Below are 21981 nucleotides of genomic sequence, written 5' to 3'. Positions count from 1 at the left end.
AATAGAAAGCCCAGAGATAAACCCATGCACTCATGGTCACCTTATATATGACAAAGGAGGCAAAAATATACAACGGAGAAAAGACGGCCTCTTCAATAAGTGGTGCTGGGAAAACGGGACAGCTACATGTAAAAGAACAAAATTAGAACAGTACCTAACAACCATACACAAAAATAAACTCAAAATGGATTAAAGACCTACATGTAAGACTGAATACAATAAAACTCTTAGAGGAAAACATAGGCAGAACACTGACATAACTGCATCAAGATCTTTTTGACCCATCTCCTAGAGTAAAGAAAATAAAAACAGTAATAAGCAAATGGGACCCAATTAAACTTAAAAGCTTTTGCACAACAAAGAAAATCATAAACAAGACAAAAAGACAACCCTCAGAATAGGATAAAATATTTACATTATGTGACTGTCAAGGGTTTAATACCTAATATATACACAGAGCTCATACAACTCAATATTTTTTTTAAAAAAAACCAACAACCCAATCAAAACATGGGCAGAAGACCTAAACAGACATTTTTTTCCAAAGAAGACATAAATGACTGACATATGAAAAGATTGCTAATTATTAAGAGAAATGCTAGTCAAATGCAAGTCAAAAACAGAATAAGTTAAGTCTCAGAGTGGTCAAAATGGTTATCGAAATGTCTGCCAATCATAAAGGCTAGAGAAGATGTGGAGAAAAGAGAACTCGGCAGGAAGGAACATAAACTGCTATAGCCATTATGGATAGTAGTATGGAGGTTCCTTTAAAACTAAAAATGGAGCTACCTATGTGATCCAGCAATCCCATTACTGGGTATATATCCAAAAAGAAAGAAAAAAGAAAATTCTAACTCAAAAAGATATATGCACACCAATGTTGATAGCAGCACTATTTACAATAGCCAAGACATGGAAACAACTCAAGTGTCCATCAACAAATGACTGTCGTAGGATGTGGTGTGTGACACATATACATAACCGTGGAATATTACTCAGCAATTAAAAGAATGAAATATTGTCATTTGCAGCAACATGGATGGACCTAGAGAACATTATACTTAGTGAAGTAAGTCAGAGAAAGACAAACATTATGATATCACTTATATGTGGAATCTAAAAAATAATACAAATGAATCTATATACAAAATATAAGCAGACTCATAGATATTGAAAACAAATGTAAAGGGGGAGAAAGGAGAGGAAAATTACAAGTACTGGATTAATAGATATAAACTACTATACATAATATAGATAAGCAACAAGGATTCACTGTATAGAACAGGGAATTATATTCAGTAATAACCTATGTTGGAATATAATCTGAAAAAACAACTGAATCACTAAGTTGTACACCTGAAACTAACATTGTAAGTTTATACAACAATAAAAAATACTTAAGTGTATTCAAAGTAAAAATTAAAACATTGTATTTAGATGTAATAAATATAATAAATATTGCATAAAGGACAATGGGTGAAGGTAAATAAATATATGTGGTTGTGAAATTTCTACATTTTATGTAAAGTGTTACAATTAACTCTAATATGGAAAGTTAAGGAAGTATACTGTAATCCCCAGAGCAACTGATTAAAAAGAATATGTGAAGATGAAGGTAAGTTGCCTATATGTAAATTCAAATGAATTATAGTAAAAACTTTCAAATAATCCAAAAGAAGGCAAAAGGGGGAGATAAAAGGAACAAAAATGCAATACCATAAGTAAGTATATTTAATATTAGTGAACACTCCAACTAAATGATGTAAGAGTGAATAAAAATGCAAGACCCAACTATATGTTCTCTACAGGAGACATGATGAATGTCTAATAATAAAATCTTAAAATACATGGAACAAAAAAAGGATGGAATTAAAGAGAGCAGATAATTCTATAACCATTAAATTTTAATACCAGTTTCTCAGAAATTGGTTACTATTCAAATATCAGTTAAATCACAGAAGATCTGATAAACATTATGAGCCACATTTAGCTATTTGATTTTTAAAGTATAAACACAAAATGAATAGAATTACAAGCAAAAATTCACAATAATAGATGTTTTAATAATAAGTTTTTCTCTAAGAACTGAACACTCAATAATAAAAACAGTGAAGATTTAAATAGTACAAAGTAAAAATAAGAATTTTAAATTTGACCTTCATGAAAAAGGAAATTATATTCTTCTCAAGTATACTTGGAACTTCATGGTAATTAATTGTGTATGTCTAAAGCTGAAACTCCAGTACTTTGGCCACCTCATGCGAAGAGTTGACTCATTGGAAAAGACTCTGATGCTGGGAAGGATTGGGGGCAGGAGGAGAAGGGGACGACAGAGGATGAGATGGCTGGATGGCATCACTGACTCAATGGACGTGAGTCTGAGTGAACTCTGGGAGTTGGTGATGGACAGGGAGGCCTGGCGTGCTGTGATTCATGGGGTCGCAAAGAGTCAGACACAACTGAGTGACTGAACTGAACTGAATTATAAAGTAAATGAAAGGCAGAATAGAAGAGTATCAATAACCTCAGATATTCAGATGATACCACCCTTATGGCAGAAAGTGAAGAGGAACTCAAAAGCCTCTTGATGAAAGTGAAAGTGGAGAGTGAAAAAGTTGGCTTAAAGCTCAACATTCAGATAACTAAGATCATGGCATCCAGTCCCACCACTTCATGGGAAATAGATGGGGAAACAGTGGAAACAGTGTCAGACTTTATTTTTCTGGGCTCCAAAATCACTACAGATGGTGACTGCAGCCATGAAATTAAAAGACACTTACTCCTTGGAAGGAAAGTTATGACCAACCTAGACAGCATATTCAAAAGCAGAGACATTACTTTACCAACAAAGGTCCGTCTAGTCAAGGCTATGGTTTTTCCTGTGGTCATGTATGGATGTGAGAGTTGGACTGTGAAGAAGGCTGAGCGCCAAAGAATTGATGCTTTTGAACTGTGGTGTTGGAGAAGACTCTTGAAAGTCCCTTGGACTGCAAGGAGATCCAACCAGTCCATTCTGAAGGAGATCAGCCCTGGGATTTCTTTGGAAAGAATGATGCTAAAGCTGAAATTCCAGTACTTTGGCCACCTCATGGGAAGAGTTGGCTCATTGGAAAAGACTCTGATGCTGGGAGGGATTGGGGGCAGGAGGAGAAGGGGACGACAGAGGATGAGATGGCTGGATGGCATCACTGACTCGATGGACGTGAGTGTGAGTGAACTCTGGGAGTTGGTGATAGACAGGGAGGCCTGGCGTGCTGCGATTCATGGGGTCGCAGAGTCGGACACGACTGAGCGACTGATCTGATCTGATCTGATGCTAAGTTATGGAGAAGGCAATGGCAACCCACTCCAGTACTCTTGGCTGGAAAATCCCATGGACAGATGAGCCTGGTGGGCTGCAGTCCGTGGGGTTGCTAACAGTCAGACACGACTGAGCGACTTCACTTTCACTTTTCACTGTCATGCACTGGAGAAGGAAATGGCAACCCGCTCCAGTGTTCTCACCTGGAGAATTCCAGGGACTGGGGGAGCCTGGTGGGATGCCGTCTGTGGGGCCGCACAGAGTCAGCCATGACTGAAGCAACTTAGCAGCAGCAGCATGCTAAGTTAAATAATTCAAAGAAAGACAAATACCCTATGTTGTCACTTATATGTGGAACCAAAAACAAAACAAAACAGAAACAGACTAACAGATATAGAAAACAAACGAGTGGTAACCAGAGCAGAGAAGGAAGGGGAGAGGCAAATTAGAGTATGAGATGAAGTAATATAAACTACCATGTATAGAACAAATAAGGAATGTTGCACACTGCAGGGAATTATAGCCACTATTTTATATAAACTTTAAATGGAGTACAATCTATAAAAATATTTAATCACTATATTGTATACCCAAAACTAATATAAATAATATATCAATTGTACTTCTATATAAATAAATAAAGCGTCTCTAAGTTAAGTGCCTAATTGTAAGGTAATCTCTTAAGTAAACTGCTAAGATAAATGCTGCAATAATTTAGTCTTTTGCAGATAGAACATGATGGCACAAAAAGATGGCAGAACAACCCAAGTTGGAATAATTCCATCTTTTGATTTATGGGTCACCCACTATACAAACATACCACTATTTTCTAAATGTAAAACTGTAATAAACACCCAGAAACTGTAACACAATGTATTTGATTAACCTCTAGGTTTTGACTTTTCTATTCTTACAACCAAGAGTATGAAGTAAACACGAAAACTCAGATCACCTATATTATGGAAAATAATACAGCCTCTGAATAAAAGTTATTCATACATTTGACATTTTTATTCTGTCCAGTTAGGCAGAACCAACATAAATCCTAAATAACTCCTTTCAATGAGGAATATAATAAGAAATACAACCTACAATAAAAACCACAGTACTCAAATGGCGTAAGTGAAAATAAATGGGAGAATTTAGAAGACAAAAGACCCTAAAGCAGTATAGAAATTAGGTCTAAGAGTTAGATCCATAAAGTGCCATTCTCTCACTAGCTTCCTTACCCCTTAAAATTGGTCAAATTCCTGCATCATTTCCCCTGCTTCAGATACAGCAATCATCAATTATTCGATTTTTGCCTGGGAGGTCTCTATATACGTTCAGTTACAATGTAAAAAAGTTGACAGACAGGAGGAAGGTAAGGTTAGAAACTTTGGGTCATAAGGTGGGGATCTGAAGGAGGTATAAAGGGGTATTTAGAATCAGAAGCTATGTTCTATTACCTCTTTTTAGTGATAATGATACCAACTTTCCTAGTTCAAGTAGTGGCACTGCATCTCCAGAGTTTCTTTCTTTTGAAAGCATATATCTTACCATGTGGAACTGTGGTCTGGAAAGGACGACTTGGGCTTTTCAGGTTCCATAAAGTCAAGCTACCATCTGAATGGCTGCACATGAATTGTTTGCCCTCATGATGCCAATCAATTGAATGAATAGCCTAATGAAATAACAATTAAAAACAAGTAGAGGAGGAAGAAAGTTGATATATCATTCTATATTCCAAAGGAAAAATATTTTAACACAGAATTATTATAGCAATAACACTTAAGAAACATGAAATTTTTCTGACCTAGATCATACTACCTTTGGCTTCAACTCTCTATAGGCATATAAGAGGCTGTAAAATTTTATCTCCTTAGAAAAAGAAAAGTTAAGTAAATTTTATTTTGTTGGATCCCAGAACTTTTTGTTGTAAATCCTATGTCTTCCCCATATCCTTTAATGCTTCTTTGAAAATTATTACATGGAAGTAAAAGCAAGGTTAACAGAAGATAATCTTGGATGAGGCAGAATTTACTTTAATTTCACTTAAAGTAACCAACTTAAAAAGTAATTTACGTTAGAGTTGCAATTTGAGGGCTAACTATGTGTCAGACCCCAAGGTAAGCAGTTTATGTACATTATCTCATTTAATCCTACCAAACAGATATTATGTTTTTCCAAATTACACATTGTAAAATAGGCTAGAAAGGCTGAGACATCCTGGCTCAGGTTACACTACTCAAATCCAACATCTAACTACAAAACCCATATTTGGAATCAATGAACTATGTTAACTCTAACATATGCTATTTAAATTGACTTAAAGCGGGAAGAGCTTAAAATTGTTTGTATTTACAGATTCATTCTGTAGTTATAAATTAAATTAAAAAGCAATTGTTACATTTTCCTGAATTGTTTTATTCCCTGTGATTATACAATATCTTACATAAAGTAGGTACCCAAATATTTGTTAAATGAATAAGTATTTATGTTATCAAATGTTGCCACACCCTTGGTATTCTTTCAAAATTAGTAAAGTATAAAGGGAACTTGGGTAATGTGCTATTTATTGCACAATGAAAGAAACTCTAGTAGACATAAAAGTTGAACAGATGTATACAGCATGATCTTTCCTTAAAGGAAATTAAACAACTGCGAGAAAGGAAACTATAACAATACTTATTGTTTGGAACTTTTAATATTTAGTTTTTTAATCTATATTTATAAAATTAAGTTATGGATATATTTGTTATTATTTATATTTATACAACTAAGTTATGAATATATTTATTTATACCAAACTTATACATATATTTACACACACATATATTTCCAAACAGTAAGTATTATTAGAGTTATAGACAAATGATGGCTAGAGCAATCATTAGACATATTAGAAACGAAACAGCGTATCAGTGGACCTCAAGATAAGATTTGATTAATTGGAAATGATACCATGACACAACAGACTTATTTTTTCTCTCACCCTGGTCTCCATTACTGGACAGAGAAGATTTCTTTACTATCAGGGTTCAGTAGAGGCAGTGCGAGTGAAAAAAACACTTCTTTGTCTTCTCTGCTTATCTCTTCTCATTTTTGTATGTGTCTAAAGGGAAAGGCCACGTCTTGCCTCCTCTACATGTTAACCTGGATGAACCTCAGTCAATTTAATAAAGTTCTCTCAGACTACTTTGCTAAAAAATGGTAGGTGCAGAGAAAGCATCCCCAGCCCTAATCTTTATATCCCACTGAATTTGTCTACTGGAGAAGACAGATATAAAAATAATAGATATAACATAAAATCAAAATAAGTTGTATAAAAGAAGTACACTTATTGTATAGAAGAGTAGGCATGTAAAACCAACCTGTTATTAAAGAATAGGAAGTCAAATAATCATTTATTGAAGAGATTGAAGAGCTGACATTTGAACTTGACTTAATGGGTAAATATTTAACTTCTGTTTATTTGATTACACCCTACTCCATTCTTTAAGAAGGACTTTAAGGGTTTTCTGAAAAACCAAATATAACAATTAAAGAAAAATTTTTTAAATGGAAAACTATGGAAAATAAAACACTAGTAACTTTGGTTAATTCAGTGGCTGTAACTGAATTTCTTGTAAACAAAAAAGACAAAGGAAACCTAAAAAGCTAAGTAATAATCTGAAAAAAGGAAAACAGCAGTTACTAAAGGAATTAAAAGATTATCCTCATGTAAAACTCTGAGAGATTTCTCTGTGAGAGATTATTTTAAAAATATAGATGAAACAAAAACTTTACAGCTAATGTGAAAATAAAATTTGTACACTTATTTCTGAAAATGATCTTGGATTTACAAAACTCTGAATTCATCAGTAGTTATTTATCAAGTAGCTATACTGTACAAATAGCTTTACAATTGCTAAGGAATTAACAGAACTTTGATATGCATAAGAGGAAAGAAAGGAGTTCAAGATAAAGTATAAACAGAAGCAAAAGCTTTGAAGTGAGCAGTAAATGGTATGTTTAGGAGACAGTAGTATGTCTGAAGTATGAGGAGTGTATAGAAGAATGCCATAAATTAAGTTCAAAGGAAAGATAGCACCAAGGCCTTAAATCTCCTGTCAAGGAATAAGACTTTGTATTGTTGACAATTGGGACCCATTTAAAGGTTCTGAGGTAGGAAATTATGATCAGCTATGTCTTAAAATGATAATCTTGTGAGTGAAAGATATATTGTAAAGCTAAGATATCCAAGGAAATGTGATTAGTTAAAAGTCTACTATAGTCTTCAAGGCAAAAGATAACATCCTCAACTAGGACACTGAATGTGGAAATGAAAAAAGAGAGGAGATAAATGAGAGATAATATAAAAATGGGATCAAGAAGACTGCAAGAGTGACTGCTTATTCCACATGAGGAAGAAAAACGGGTCAACTATGACTCTGTGGGTTCTAAATTGAAATAACTAAATCAAAATGGAAAAACTGAAATAAAAACATAGAGAGAGAATTAGGTCTTTAAATACTAATTCAGTGCCAATGGAATATTCATCTGAAGTTACCTAATATATTACTAGATATTTGCACCAAAGATATATGAATTTTAATTTATCAGCATAATATAGGTAATATTTTTAATGATGGGAGGCTGAATATGAACATAAATGCAAACTGAAGCAGAAATGAAAAGAGGGTGAACTCGTAGAATCCTGAAGAGTATAATTTAAAGGAGAGTTAGGGAAAGAACCCGGAGAAGGCAATGGCACCCCACTCCAGTACTCTAGCCTGGAAAATCCCATGGATGGAAGAGCCTGGTGGACTGCAGTCCATGGGGTCCCAAAGAGTCAGACACGACTGAACGACTTCGCTTTCACTTTTCACTTTCATGCATTGGAGAAGGAAATGGCAACCCACTCCAGTGTTCTTGCCTGGAGAATCCCAGGGACAGAGGAGCCTGGTGGGCTGCCGTCTCTGGGGTCGCACAGAGTCGGACACGACTGAAGCAACTTAGCAGCAGGGGAAGAACCAATGATGGAGAAAGGAGGGGTGGGAAAGATGAGATGGGAACAATACAAACAAATGAATAAACCATTTAAGAACGAAGGACTGATGTAAAGTCACAGGCTTCAGTTCAGTTCAGTCGCTCAGTCGTGTCCGACTTTTTGCGACCCCATGAACCGCAGCACGCCAGGCCTCCCTGTCCATCACCAACTGCTGGAGTCTACCCAAACCCATGTCCATTGAGTCGGACTGATGTAAAGTCACATGCTTAGTGAGGAACTTAAAAGACTAAGAAGGGATCGTTGATGACTTATTAGATACTATTTCAGGTAAGTATTACAGATGATTTCAAACTATGAGGGGAAAAGTGCTGAGAAAATTTTTAAAAGTTTAGTAATAACATGAAGTATATAACTATCTTTATTAAAATGACAGGACATAATTATGCATTATATAGATTTTATATAATTTATATAATTATAGATATAAAATAGGTAAAGTATATTATTCTACTGATTAACATTGTTAATATTTATATAGACATTTCATTGCAAAATTGCTTTCATTTACTTTTTAAGGTTAGAAACTTTCCTTCCACACTTTTTAAAGCTACAAGAAAACTAGTTAACTGAGCATTCTCATCTGGATTTCTATTTCAGCTGCTCTACTCTAGTTCCAAGTGGCTAAACACACAGATGGTATTTGCACTCTTATCTAAAGGGCAGTTTTGCAGAATAAATGATCTCCATCCTCATCTTTATTTTTATGTATTTAACAAAAGGAAAACCCTAGCTTAGTTCTCCAGGACCTTCTTATGATTAAAGGTGCCCTGTAAGTTGCTCATAAAGCACATAATTGTATGACATTGCTTGCCAGAATATTGCTCACCAATCATGATCAAATTACCCAGCTGTTATATCATTTACTTCTGAATTCTTTGTTACCATGATAATAATCTTGTATATAACATAAAATTGAATTTTGCCAGGACCACTAAGAAATGAATAGGGGTAGCAGTTATGGAATAACTAAAGGCTTGCATCTTTAAGCATCAAAATTTAAATTTTACTATAGGGGATGGAAGGGAGCACAAAAAGGAACTGTTCTTTTAAAAATGTGTTTTCTTTTCAAAATTCTTTTTGTATTTATCTTAGTGTTGTCTTGAATTCTCTGGCACTCTTTCTATTTAAGTCTGGGTAATGCTAGACAATGATTTATGACCTGTATTTTCTTCCTATTTCTCACCACTGTACCAGTTTAAATTTAATAAAGAGCCTAGATGATCACCTTTATTTCCACAGCTACAAGACATAAATCCCCTTTCTCATCTTTTGCCCTTAGCCTCACTCTTTTCTCATTAGCCTCTTAAGAAGAAAATACTTAATGGCCTAGAATCAATCTGTGAACACCTGAAGATCAATTAAGAGACTATTCCTCAATATGAGTTCATTGATTTCTCTACATGAAAATCTAAAATCTCAATTCTGTATGATAAAACATACTTTAAGATCTGATTCTTAGTAACAATAAGTATTACTATTTTAAAAATCTCTCTCTAATTTAAGAAGGCAAGTATTAACAATAAAGCCTTTCCAACTGACTACGTAAACTTTCTGCCACAGAAAAGCAATTTTCTAAAGACATGAACAGTATCTTTAGAGACCTTAAGGACAAAGAGGTAAGAAATAATCATGAAGCCTAAAGAAAAGGAAAAGATAAGTAATAGAAACAATATACGTAAGAGGTCAAAAAAGCTTAAAAATAGTTCATCAAGGCAAAATTTCCACTCAAGAGAACAACTCCAAATGGAACAACTCCGAGTTTTGCATGAAACTTATGCAAAAACCAACAGGCAATGTGAGGCACAGGATCAAAATGAGGCAGCTTTCCAAAAATAAAAATATTGGTAATATACAAGGAGTAAAAGTAGACAACAGGCATAAAATCATGATACTCTTTTCAAATATTTCAGTAGAAATACTTACCTCATCATAGTAAACTCTCAGTTCTGCTCTTTTGGATTTCAAGTCCCAGAAAACTACAGTACCATTTTCATAACCTATTAGCAACTGGAAAACATTAGAACAATCATTGTTGTAATTCTAACATTAATTTTAGCTTGTTCCAAATAAAGATTAATGTTAATAAGGTAAAATCATACTACATAATACAATTTTATTTAAAATACCAATCTTTCCAAACCTGATTATTTTCAACATTGAAAAATATTGGCAAAAGAACTCTATTCAATATAAATATATACCAATGAAATGAGAAAACGTGTAAGTATATATGTGCTGTGCTTAGCCACTCAGTCGTGTCCAACTCTGTGACCCCATGGACTGTAGCCTGCCAGGCTCTTCTGTCCATGGCGATTCTCCAGGCAGGAATACTGGAGTGGATTGCCAGACATTCCTCCAGGGGATCTTCCCAACCAAGGGATTGAACCCATGTTTCCTGCATTGCAGGCAGATTCTTTACAATCTGAGCCACCAGGGAAGCATAAGTATGTATGACACAACATAAAAATAAATGGGAAAACCAGAATAACAGGAAAATGAACATGAAATAAAGGTGACACAAATTTGGTTTCAGATTATTTTCTATCAAATCCAATTTTATCTCTGATTTAAGTCAGTGTTTCAAACTAGTGATTGATGAACTCTCAGTAGTTCACAAAGATATTCTAGAGATTCATGTCATTAAACATAGTTGATATTGACTTGTAAATCAATAAATAAGACAATTAACAAAATATACATACTTCATTTCAAAAGAAAAGCATTTGAGAACATAAAATGATTAGATGATCATACTCAAGACTCAGTCACTCCACTAAATATTACTTGCTGTGCTGATGATTTTTACTATAATATGACACTGAATGTTCAAACAACCACACAATTGCACTCATTTCAAATTCTAGCAAAGTAATGCTCAAAATTCTTCAAGCTAGATTTCAACAGCACATGAACCAAGAACTTCCAGATGTACAAGCTGGATTTAGAAAAGGCAGAGGAAGCAGAGATCAAATTGCCAAGATTCACTGGATCATAGAAAAAGGAATAGAATTCCAGAAAAACATCTACTTCTGCTTCATTAACTATGCTAAAGCCTTTGACTGTGTGGATCACAACAAACTGTGGATTTCTTTAAGAGATGGGAATACCAGAACACCTTACCTGCCTTCTGAGAAACCTGTATGCAGGCCAAGAAGTAACAGAACCGAACATGGAACAAAAGACTGGTTCAAAATTAGGAAAGGAATATGTCAAGGCTGTATATTGTCACTCGGCTTATTTAAATTATATGCACAGTACATCATGCAAAATGCTGGCCTGAATGAAATGTAAGCTAGAATCCAGGTAGCCAGGAGAAATATCACCAACCTCAGATATGCAGGTGATACCACTCTAATGGCAGAAAACAAAGAGGAACTAAGGCGCCTCTTGATGAGGGTTAAAGAGGAGAGTAAAAAAGCTGGCTTAAAACTCAACATTCAAAAAACTAAGATCATGGCATCTGCTCCCACCACTTCACAGCAAGCAGAAGGGGAAAAAGCAATAGATTTTATTTTCTGGGGCTCCAAAATACTGTGAATGGCAACTGCAGCCATGCAATTAAAATATATCTGCTCCTTGGAAGGAAAGTGATGACAAGCCTAGACAGCATATTAAAAAGCAGAGACATAACTTTACTGACAAAGTTCTGCATAGTGAAAGCTATGGTTTTTCCAGTAGTCATGTATGGATGCGAGAGTTGGAATAAGACTGAGCACCGTTGAGACTTGTGAAATATGGTGCTGGAGAAGACTCTTAAGTGTCCCTTGGACTGCAAGGAGATCCAACCAGTCAATCCAAAAGGAAGTCAACCCTGAACATTCATTGAAAGGACTGAGGCTGAAGCTGAAGCTAAAATATTGTGGCCACCTGATGCAAAGAGCCAACTCAATGGAAAAGACCCTGATGCTGGGAAAGATGGAAAGCAAAAGAAGAAGGTGACAGCAGAGGATGAGATGGTTAGATAGCATCACCAACTCAATGGATGTGAATCTGAGCAAACTCTTGGAGATAGTGAAGGACAGGGGAGCCTGGCATGCTACAATTCATGAGGTTACAAAGAGTTGGACATGACTTATGGACTGAACAACAACAAAAACAACCAGAAAACATAACAAAATGGCAAAAAGCACATGCCTATCAATAATCACTTTAAGTGGAAGTAAACTCAAGGCCCCAACAAAAAGACACAGGGTAGCTAAACAGATAAAAATAAATAAATAAATACTCATCTATATGCTGTCTACAAGAGACTCAGTTCAGAGCTAAAGACACACACAGACTGAAAGTTAAAGGATGGAAAAAGATGTTCCATTCAAACAGAATGAAAAGAAAGTAGGGGTAATACAACTCATATCAGCAAAATAGACTTTAAAACAAAGACTGTAACTAAAGGAAAAGAAGGGCATCACATAATGTTAAGGGGCTCAATCCCAAAAGAGGAAATAATATTAATAAATATATACATGTACCTAACATAGGAGGAACTAAATATATAAGCCAAATAATAACAGACATAATAAAAGCAGAAATTGCTGTAACAAGTATTAGCAGGGGATTTTAATACCCAACTTACAACAATGAATAAATCACGCAGACAGAAAATCAAAAAGAAAACACTGGCCTTCAATGATACTTTGACAGTTGAACTCAAAAGACATTTACTAAGCATTCCATCCAGAAACTACAGAATATGCACTTTTCAAGAGCACATGGAATATTCACAAGGACATATCACACAGTAGGCCACAAAACTCATCTCAATAAATTTAAGGAGAGTAGAATCACATCAAGTATCTTTTCTGACCATAAGGGTATGAAACTAGGTATCAATTATAGGATGAAAGGTGGAAAAGACGCAAACACTTGAAGACTAAACAATAGGTTGCTAGAAAATCAATGGGTCAATGAACAAGTCAAAGAGGAAATTTAAAGATGAGATGAATGAAAATAGAAACACAACTTCTCAAAATCTATGGGATGCAACAAATACAGTTGAGAAGTTTATAGCATTACAAGCCTACCTCAAGAAACAAACCAAAGTATAAAAAAAAAAAACTATCTAGAAATCTAAGAGAATTACAAAAATAAAACAAAGCCCAACAATTAGAAGGAAGGAAATAATAAAGAAAAGGGGAGAGCCCAAGGAGAGAAATATATGAAACAGAGACACAAAAATGGGGGGGAAAAGTAAATGAAACTAAGAGGTTAACTTTTTAAAGATAAAGAAAATTGATGAACTTTTAGCCAGATTTATCAAGAAAAAAAGAGGGCCCAAATAAATACAATAAAAAATGAACAAGAAGTTTTGAAAGATATCACAGAAAGGCAATAACTGAAGAATACTACAAACATTTATATGACAACTTGGACAGTCTAGAAGAAATGCACAAACTGCAAGAAATGTAAAATATCCCAAGAAAATGTAGAAAATATGAAAAGACCAATTACCAGTAATGAAACTGAATCTGCAATTAAATTAAAAAAAAAAAAAAAAAAAAAAAAAACCTCCCAACAAAGTTCAGGATCACATAGCTTCACACTGGAATTCTACCAAACATTTAAGGATGAATTGGCACTTATCCCTTTCAAACTCTTTCAAAAAATTAAAGAGAAAGGAACACTTCCAAACTCATTCTTTGAATCCAGTATTACACTGATATCAAACCCAAAGACATTACAAAAAAGGAAATTACAGGCCAATAAATCTGAAAAATACAGATGCAAAGATCCTCAACAAAATATTAACAAAAAAAATTCAACAGCATATAAAAAGAATCTTATGCCATGATCAAATGGGATTTCTTCCAAGAGTGCAAATTTGGTTCAGTATCTGAAAATCAATCACTGTGATACATCACATTAACTAAGGGAAGGATAAAATCACATGATCATTACAAAAGGTGCAGAAAAGGCATTTGACAAAGTTCAACAATCACTCATGATAAATAGTCTCATCAGTAGGTATAGAGGGAATATATCTCAACATAATAAAGGCCATATGTGACAAAACCACAGGTAAACGTTATAGTAAATGGTGAAAAGTACATGGCAAATACTTTTTCTCTAAGATCAAGAACAGGAAAAGAATGTTCATTCTTATTTAATATAAAATTGGAAGTCCTAAACACAGGAATCAGACAAGAAAAATAAATAAAAGGCATCCAAATTAGAAGGGAAGAAGTAAAACTGTCACTATTTGCAGATGACATGATGCTTCATATAAAAAACTCTAATGACTCCACTCAAAACTATTAACGCTAACAAGAATTCAGTAAGGATGCAGAAAAATGAATATATATAAATCAGCATGTCTATACATTAAAAATGACTATCAGAAAGAGAAAGCAAGGATACAATCCCATTTAAAGCTGCATCAAAATGTATAAAATACTTAGGAATATACTTAACCAAGGAGGTGAAAGACCTACACTCTGAAAACTATATGGCACTGATGAAATAAATTGAAGACAACATAAATAAGCATTAAGATGTTCTATGCTCATGGACTGGAAGAATTTATAGTATTAAAGTCTATACTACCCAAAGCAATCTACAAATTCAATGCAGTTTCTATCAAAATACCCACAGCATTTTTCACAGAACTAGAACAAATACCCCTAAAATTTGAATGGAACCACAAAAGACCCTGAATAATCAAAGTCATCTTGAGAAAGAACAAAGCTGGAGGTATTACATGCCCTGATTTAAAAAAATACTATAAAGCTAAAATAATCAAAACAATATGATGCTGCACAGAAACAGACAAATAGATCTATCAAACAGAACAGAAAGCCTAGATATAAACCCACACGCATATGGTCAATTAATCAACAACAAAGGAGGCAAGAATATAAAATGGGAAAAAGACAGTTTATTTACATAAGTTATGTAAAAGAATGAAACTAGACCATCTTCTCATAATTTATAAAAAAATAAACTCTATGGAGAAAACACTTAAACCTGAAATAGAAAAACTCATAGAAGAAAACACAAGCAATATGCTCTTTGAAATCAGTATCAGTAATACTTTTTGGATCTGTCTTCTCAGACAAGGACAAAAAGCAAAAATAAGCAAATGGCACTAAATCAAACTAAAAACTCTTTTGCCCAGAGAAGGAAAGCATCAATAAAAAGAAAAAAAAAAAACAAAACTATGAAATGGAGAAAATATTTGCAAACGATGAGACGAACATCCAAAATATATAAGAACTCATACAATTCAGTACCAAAAAACAAACTACCTGATTAAAAAAAATGGTATTTTTCCAAAGAAGACATACAGACATCCAACAGGCACATGAAAAGAAGCTCAACATTACTAATTACCAACCACAATGATATCACCTCACACCTGTCAGAATGGCTGTGATCAAAAAGACCACAAATAATAAACAAGCATTTGCAAGGATGTGCAGAAAAGGGAACTCTTGTGCACTCTCGGGAGAATGTATATTGATGCAGCCACTCTGGAAAGCAGTATGGAGGTTCCTCAAAAAATTAAAAATTGAATTATTGTATGATCCAGCAACTCCAATCCTGGATATTTACCTAAAGAAAATTAAAACACTAATTTAAAAAGATATACACATCCCCAATGTTTACTGCGGCATCATTTACAATAGTTAAGATGTGAAGCAACCTAAGTGTCCATCAGCACATGAATGGATAAAGATGTGGTACACACACACACACAGGAATACTTCTCAGCCACAAAAAAGAATGAAATCATGCCAATTGTGATAGCATGAACGAACCTGGAGAGCAGTATGCTGAGTAAAACAAGTCAGATTAAGAAAGATAAATAGTATATGTTTTCTTATATATGTGGAATCTAAAAATAGTAAAACAAATATATAACAAAACAGAAAAAGATTCACAATACAGAGAACAAAACTAGTGGTTGCCAGTGGGGAGGGCACTGGGGGAAGGAAGCAAAATAGGTGAAGAGTATTAAGAGGTATAGCACAAGCAATGTAAACAATAATATCATAATAACTTTATATGGTGCATAATCTATAAAAGTATCAAATCATTATGTTGTATAGCTGAAACTAATTACTATTCTAAGTCAACTATACTTCAATTATACTTATTATATACTTCAACTATACTTCTTATATATTTTGAACAGTATGAAAAGGCAATAAGGTAGGACACTGAAAGATGAACTCCCCAGGTCAGTAGGTGCATGCTACTAGAGATCAGTGGAGAAATAACTCCAGAAAGAATGGAGAGATGGAGCCAAAGCAAAAACAACACCCAGTTGTGGATGTGACTGGTAATGGAAGTAAAGTCTGATGCTGTAAAGAGCAATATCGCATAGGAACCTGGAATGTTAGGTCCATGAATCAAGGTAAATTGGAAGTGGTCAAACAGGAGATGGCAAGAGTGAACATCAACACTTTTGGAATCAGCAAACTAAAATGGACCAGAATGGGCAAATTTAACTCAGATCACCATTATATCTTCTACTGTGGGCAAGAATCCCTTAGAAGAAATGGAGTAGCCATCATAGTCAACAAGAGAGTCCAAAATTCAGTTCTTTGGTGTGATCTCAAAACCAACAGAATGATCTCTGTTTGTTTCCAAGGCAAACCTTTCAACATCAAGACAATCCAAGTCTATGTCCCGACCACTAATGCTGAAGAAGCTGAATGGTTCTATGAAGACCTACCACACCTTCTAGAACTAACATCCCAAAAAGATGTCCAGTTCATAGGACTGGAATGCAAAAGTAGGAAGTCAAGAAACACCTGGAGTAACAGGCAAATTTGGCCTTGGAGTACAGAATGAAGCAGGGCAAAGGCTAATAGAGTTCTGCCAAGAGAACGCACTGGTCATAGCAAACACCCTCTTCCAACAACACAAGAGAAAACTCTACACATGGACATCACCAGATAGTCGACACTGAAATGAGATTGATTATATTCTTTGCAGCCAAAGATGAAGAAGCTCTATACAGTCAGCAAAAACAAGACCAGGAGCTGACTGTGGCTCGGATCATGAACTCCTTATTGCTTTAGGTGCAGAGTTAGGTTATTTATTTGACTTTTTTCTTGTTTCTTGAGGTAAGCCTGTATTGCTATGAACCTTCCCCTTAGCACTTCTTTTACAGTGTCCCATAGGTTTTGGGTTGTTTTCATTTTCATTCATTTCTATGCATATTTTGATTTCTTTTTTGATTTCTTCTGTGATTTGTTGGTTATTCAGCAGTGTGTTGTTCAGCCTCCATATGTTGCAATTTTTAATAGTTTTTCTCCTGTACTTGACATCTAATCTTATTGCATTATGGTCAGAAAAGATGCTTGGAATGATTTCAATTTTTTTTTAATTTACTAAGGCTAGATTTATGGCCCAGGATGTGATCTATCCTGAAGAAGGTTCCATGTGCATTTGAGAAAAAGGTGAAATTCATTGTCTTGGGGTGAAATGTCTTATAGATATCAATTAGGTCTAACTGGTCTATTGTATCATTTAAAGTTTGTGTTTCCTTGTTAATTTTCTGTTTAGTTGATTTATCCATAGGTGTGAGTGTGGTATAAAGTCTCCCACTATTATTGTGTTATTGTTAATTTCCCCTTTCATACTTGTTAGCATTTGTCTTACATATTGCGGTGCTCCTATGTTGGGTGCATATATATTTATAATTGTTATATCTTCTTCTTGGATTGATCCTTTGATCATCATGTAATGTCCTTCTTTTTTCTATTTTTTTATTTTTTTTATTTTTAAACTTTACAATATTGTATTAGTTTTGCCAAATATCGAAATGAATCCGCCACAGGTATACCTGTGTTCCCCATCCTGAACCCTCCTCCCTCCTCCCTCCCCATACCCTCCCTCTGGGTCGTCCCAGTGCACCAGCCCCAAGCATCCAATATCGTGCATCGAACCTGGACTGGCGACTCATTTCATACATGATGTGTCTTTTTTCACAGCCTTTATTTTAAAGTCTTTATCTTATATGAGTATTGCTACTCCTGCTTTCTTTTGGTCTCTATTTGCATGGAATATCTTTTTCCAGGCCTTCACTTTCAGTCTGTATGTGTCCCTTGTTTCGAGGTGGGTCTCTTATAGACAACATATATAGGGATCTTGTTTTTGTATCCATTCAGCCAGTCTTTGTCTTTTAGTTGGGGCATTCAGCCCATTTACATTTTAGGTAATTATTGATAAGTATGGTCCCATTGCCATTTACTTTGTTGTTTTGGGTTCGAGTTTATACACCCTTGTTGTGTTTCCTGTCTAGAGAAGATCCTTTAGCATTTGTTGGAGAGCTGGTTTGGTGGTGCTGAATTCTCTCAGCTTTTGCTTGTCTGTAAAGCTTTTGATTTCTCCTTCATATCTGAGTGAGATCCTTGCTGGGAACAGTAATCTGGGCTGTAGGTTTTTCACTTTTTTCACTTTAAGTATGTCCTGCCATTCCCTCCTGGCCTGAAGAGTTTCTATTGAAAGATCAGCTGTTATCCTTATGGGAATCCCCCTGTGTGTTATTTGTTGTTTTTCCCTTGCTGCTTTTAATATTTGTTGTCTGTGTTTGATGTTTGTTAATTTGATTAATATGTGTCTTTGGGTGTTTTCGGAGAAGGCAATGGCACCCCACTCCAGTACTCTTGCCTGGAGAATCCCATGGATGGAGGAGCCTGGTAGGCTGGAATACAGTCCATGGGGTCACTAAGAGTTGGACATGACTGAGCGACTTCACTTTCACTTTTCACTTTCATGCATTGGAGAAGGAAATGGTAACCCACTCCACTGTTCTTGCCTGGAGAATCCCAGGACGGGGGAGCCTGGTGGGCTGCCGTCTATGGGGTCGCACAGAGTCGGACACGACTGAAGTGACTTAGCAGTTGGGTGTTTTGCCTTGGGTTTATCCTGTCTGGGACTCTCTGGGTTTCTTGGACTTGGGTGAATATTTCCTTCCCCATTTTAGGGAAGTTTTCAACTATTATCTCCTCAAGTATTTTCTCATGGTCTTTCTTTTTGTCTTCTTCTGGGACTCCTATGATTCGAAAGTTGGGGTGTTTAACATTGTCCCAGAGGTCTCTGAGATTGTCCTCATTTCTTTAAATTCTTTTTTCCTCTCTGCTTCATTTATTTCTACCATTCTATCTTCTGCCTCATGTATCCTATCTTCTGCCTCCATTATTCTACTGTTGGTTCCCTCCAGAGTGTTTTTTATCTCGTTTACTGCATTATTCATTATATATTGAAACTTTTTTATTTCTTCTAGGTCCTTGTTAAACCTTTCTTGCATCTTCTCAATCCTTGTCTCCAGGCTATTTATCTGTAACTCCGTTTCATTTTCAAGATTTTGGATCATTTTCACTACCATTATACGGAATTCTTTATCAGGTAGATTCTCTATCTCTTCCTCTTTGGTTTGGTTTGGTGGGCATTTATCCTGTTCCTTTACCTGCTGAGTATTTCTCTGCCTTTTCATCTTGTTTGTATTGCTGTGTTTGGGGTGGCCTTTCCATATTCTGGCAGTTTGTGGTTCCTCTTTATTGTGGAGGTTCCTCACTGTGGGTGGGGTTGGACGGGTGGCTTGTCAAGGTTTCCTGGTTAGGGAAGCTTGTGTCAGTGTTCTGGTGGGTGGAGCTGGACTTCTCTCCGGAGTGCAATGAAGTGTCCAGTAGTGAGTTCTGAGATGTCAGTGGGTTTGGTGTGACTTTGGGCAGCCTGTATATTGAAGCTCAGGGCTATGTTCCTGTGTTGCTGGAGAATTTGTGTGGTATGTCTTGCTCTGGAACTTGTTGGCCCTTGAGTGGTGCTTGGTTTCAGTGTAGGTATGGAGGCTTTTGATGAGCTCCTATCAATTAATGTTCCCTGGAGTCAGGAGTTCTCTGGTGCTCTCAGGATTTGTACTTAAGCCTCCTGCCTCTGGTTTTCAGTCTTATTCTTACAGTAGCCTCAAGACTTCTCCATCTCCTTTCGAAGACAATGGGCTGCCTTTCTGGGTGCCTGATGTCCTCTGCCAGCATTCAGAAGTTGTTTTGTGGAATTTGGTCAGCATTCAAATGTTCATTCAATGAATTTGTGGGGGAGAAAGTGGTCTCCCCATCCTATTTCTCCGCTATCTTAGGACCACCCTCCCAGGTTATATTCTTCAACTTGGCTTGAATAAAATTTTTCATTTCTTTCAAAAATTGACTATTGATTAATTTTTCACCAAAATACAAATTTACACCAAAATATGAAAGAAATAAAATTTGTCTATATTGCTATCCTTTTATGCACAGACTATTTCAAATAATTTAAAGACAGTTACTGAAAGCAAACATTCGGTGATGTAGTTGGATACAAAATAACAAAAATGAATAGTATTTTATATGGGCTTCCCTGGTGGCTCAGAGAGCAAAGAATCTGCCTGCAATGCAGGAGACCTGGGTTTGATCTCTGGGCTGGGAAGATCCCCTGGAGAAGGGAATGGTTACCCACTCCAATATTCTTGCCTGGAGAATTCCATGGACAAAGGAGCTTAGTGGGCTACAGTCTACGGGGTTGCAAAGAGTCGGATACAACTGAGTGATTAACACATATACACTAACAATTAATTATGAAACAGATTTTAGGAAAATTAATTCATAGGAGCAATAAAGTCTGTAAGGGACTTAAAATTAAGCTAACAAAAGATATGTGTGACTTTTTTGTGAAAAAGTTGTAAACCCATACAGAAAGACATAAAAGAAAGCCAAAGTAAATATATCTTGTTTATAAGATGAAAAGATAAAACATTCATGTCTTAATGATGTACATATTCTCTAAATTCATCAATATGTCCATGTTTAAGAGTCCCAACAAGGATTTACATAGAGTTTGATAAGCTAATCCTAAAACTTATAGTAGAATAAATGGTCATAAAAGAAAACAAGATGAGAAAATGAGAATGGAGAGGGGCTACCAAATATCAAGATATTTAGTAAAGATATTATAACTAATAAAGTGTGCCATCAGTAGAATAATAGATAAATGTATCAATGCAACAGAGAAAAAAGCCCAAAGACCCACTCAAAAGTAAGAACTTGATATATAAGTGAGATGTCCTTATAAATCAGTGTAAACTGAATTGGCTATTCAATAAATAAATAATTTGTATATAAAAATGAAAGCATACCCTTATAACAAACCACCATAAATAAATTACATATAGATTAAAATCAAATTGTGAAACAGAAAGCCTTAAAACTGATAGAAAAAATAAAACTGCATTTTCCCTTAGGAAGGGAAATATCTAGCAGGTAACAAACAAAATGCAGGAGTCAAATGGAAAACTGATAAGACTGAATACATTCAAATCAAGAATTTGTATGTGACAAAGGCTATTGATGGAAAAACTAAACTACAGGAAGTCAAGAGATTTATTCAAGGTTATATGATAATAAGCAGTGGATCACAATACAAACACAGTCTTCTGCCTCTAACACTAATTTATTTTGCATTCCTTTTAATTTCTAATTACCCAACTAACACACATTATAGTTTTTCATAAAAATTTGAACAATACAAGTAAAATGTGAGTATTTTTGACCATTTTCCTCAATGCCAATCGCTAGTATCCTTCCCAGATTTGTACATCTTCTTTGGGGCTTTTTCCCTTGAATATTTAAATATGTAAGTAAAAACATAAATTCATTATTCAAGTGAT

General features: G+C 35.1%; 1 protein-coding gene across 6 annotated transcripts in view; it reads right to left on the bottom strand.

The window, feature by feature from the left end:
• Positions 1-21981, bottom strand: part of STXBP5L (syntaxin binding protein 5L) — a 447507-nt gene that overhangs the window by 175408 nt on the left and 250118 nt on the right. For all 6 annotated transcript variants that reach the window (XM_044942363.2, XM_044942382.2, XM_044942371.2 and 3 more), the window contains exons 8-9: positions 10257-10340; positions 4841-4964 (exon numbers count right to left, since the gene is read on the bottom strand). In XM_044942363.2, coding sequence (XP_044798298.2) covers positions 4841-4964; positions 10257-10340 — 208 coding nt within the window. The remainder of the gene's footprint in view (positions 1-4840; positions 4965-10256; positions 10341-21981) is intronic.

This window comes from Bubalus bubalis, chromosome 1, assembly GCF_019923935.1.
Source record: "Bubalus bubalis isolate 160015118507 breed Murrah chromosome 1, NDDB_SH_1, whole genome shotgun sequence".
Taxonomy (NCBI): Eukaryota; Metazoa; Chordata; class Mammalia; order Artiodactyla; family Bovidae; genus Bubalus; species Bubalus bubalis.
The sequence above is the reverse complement of the archived record's forward strand: the minus strand, read 5'-3'. Positions and strand labels throughout refer to the sequence as shown.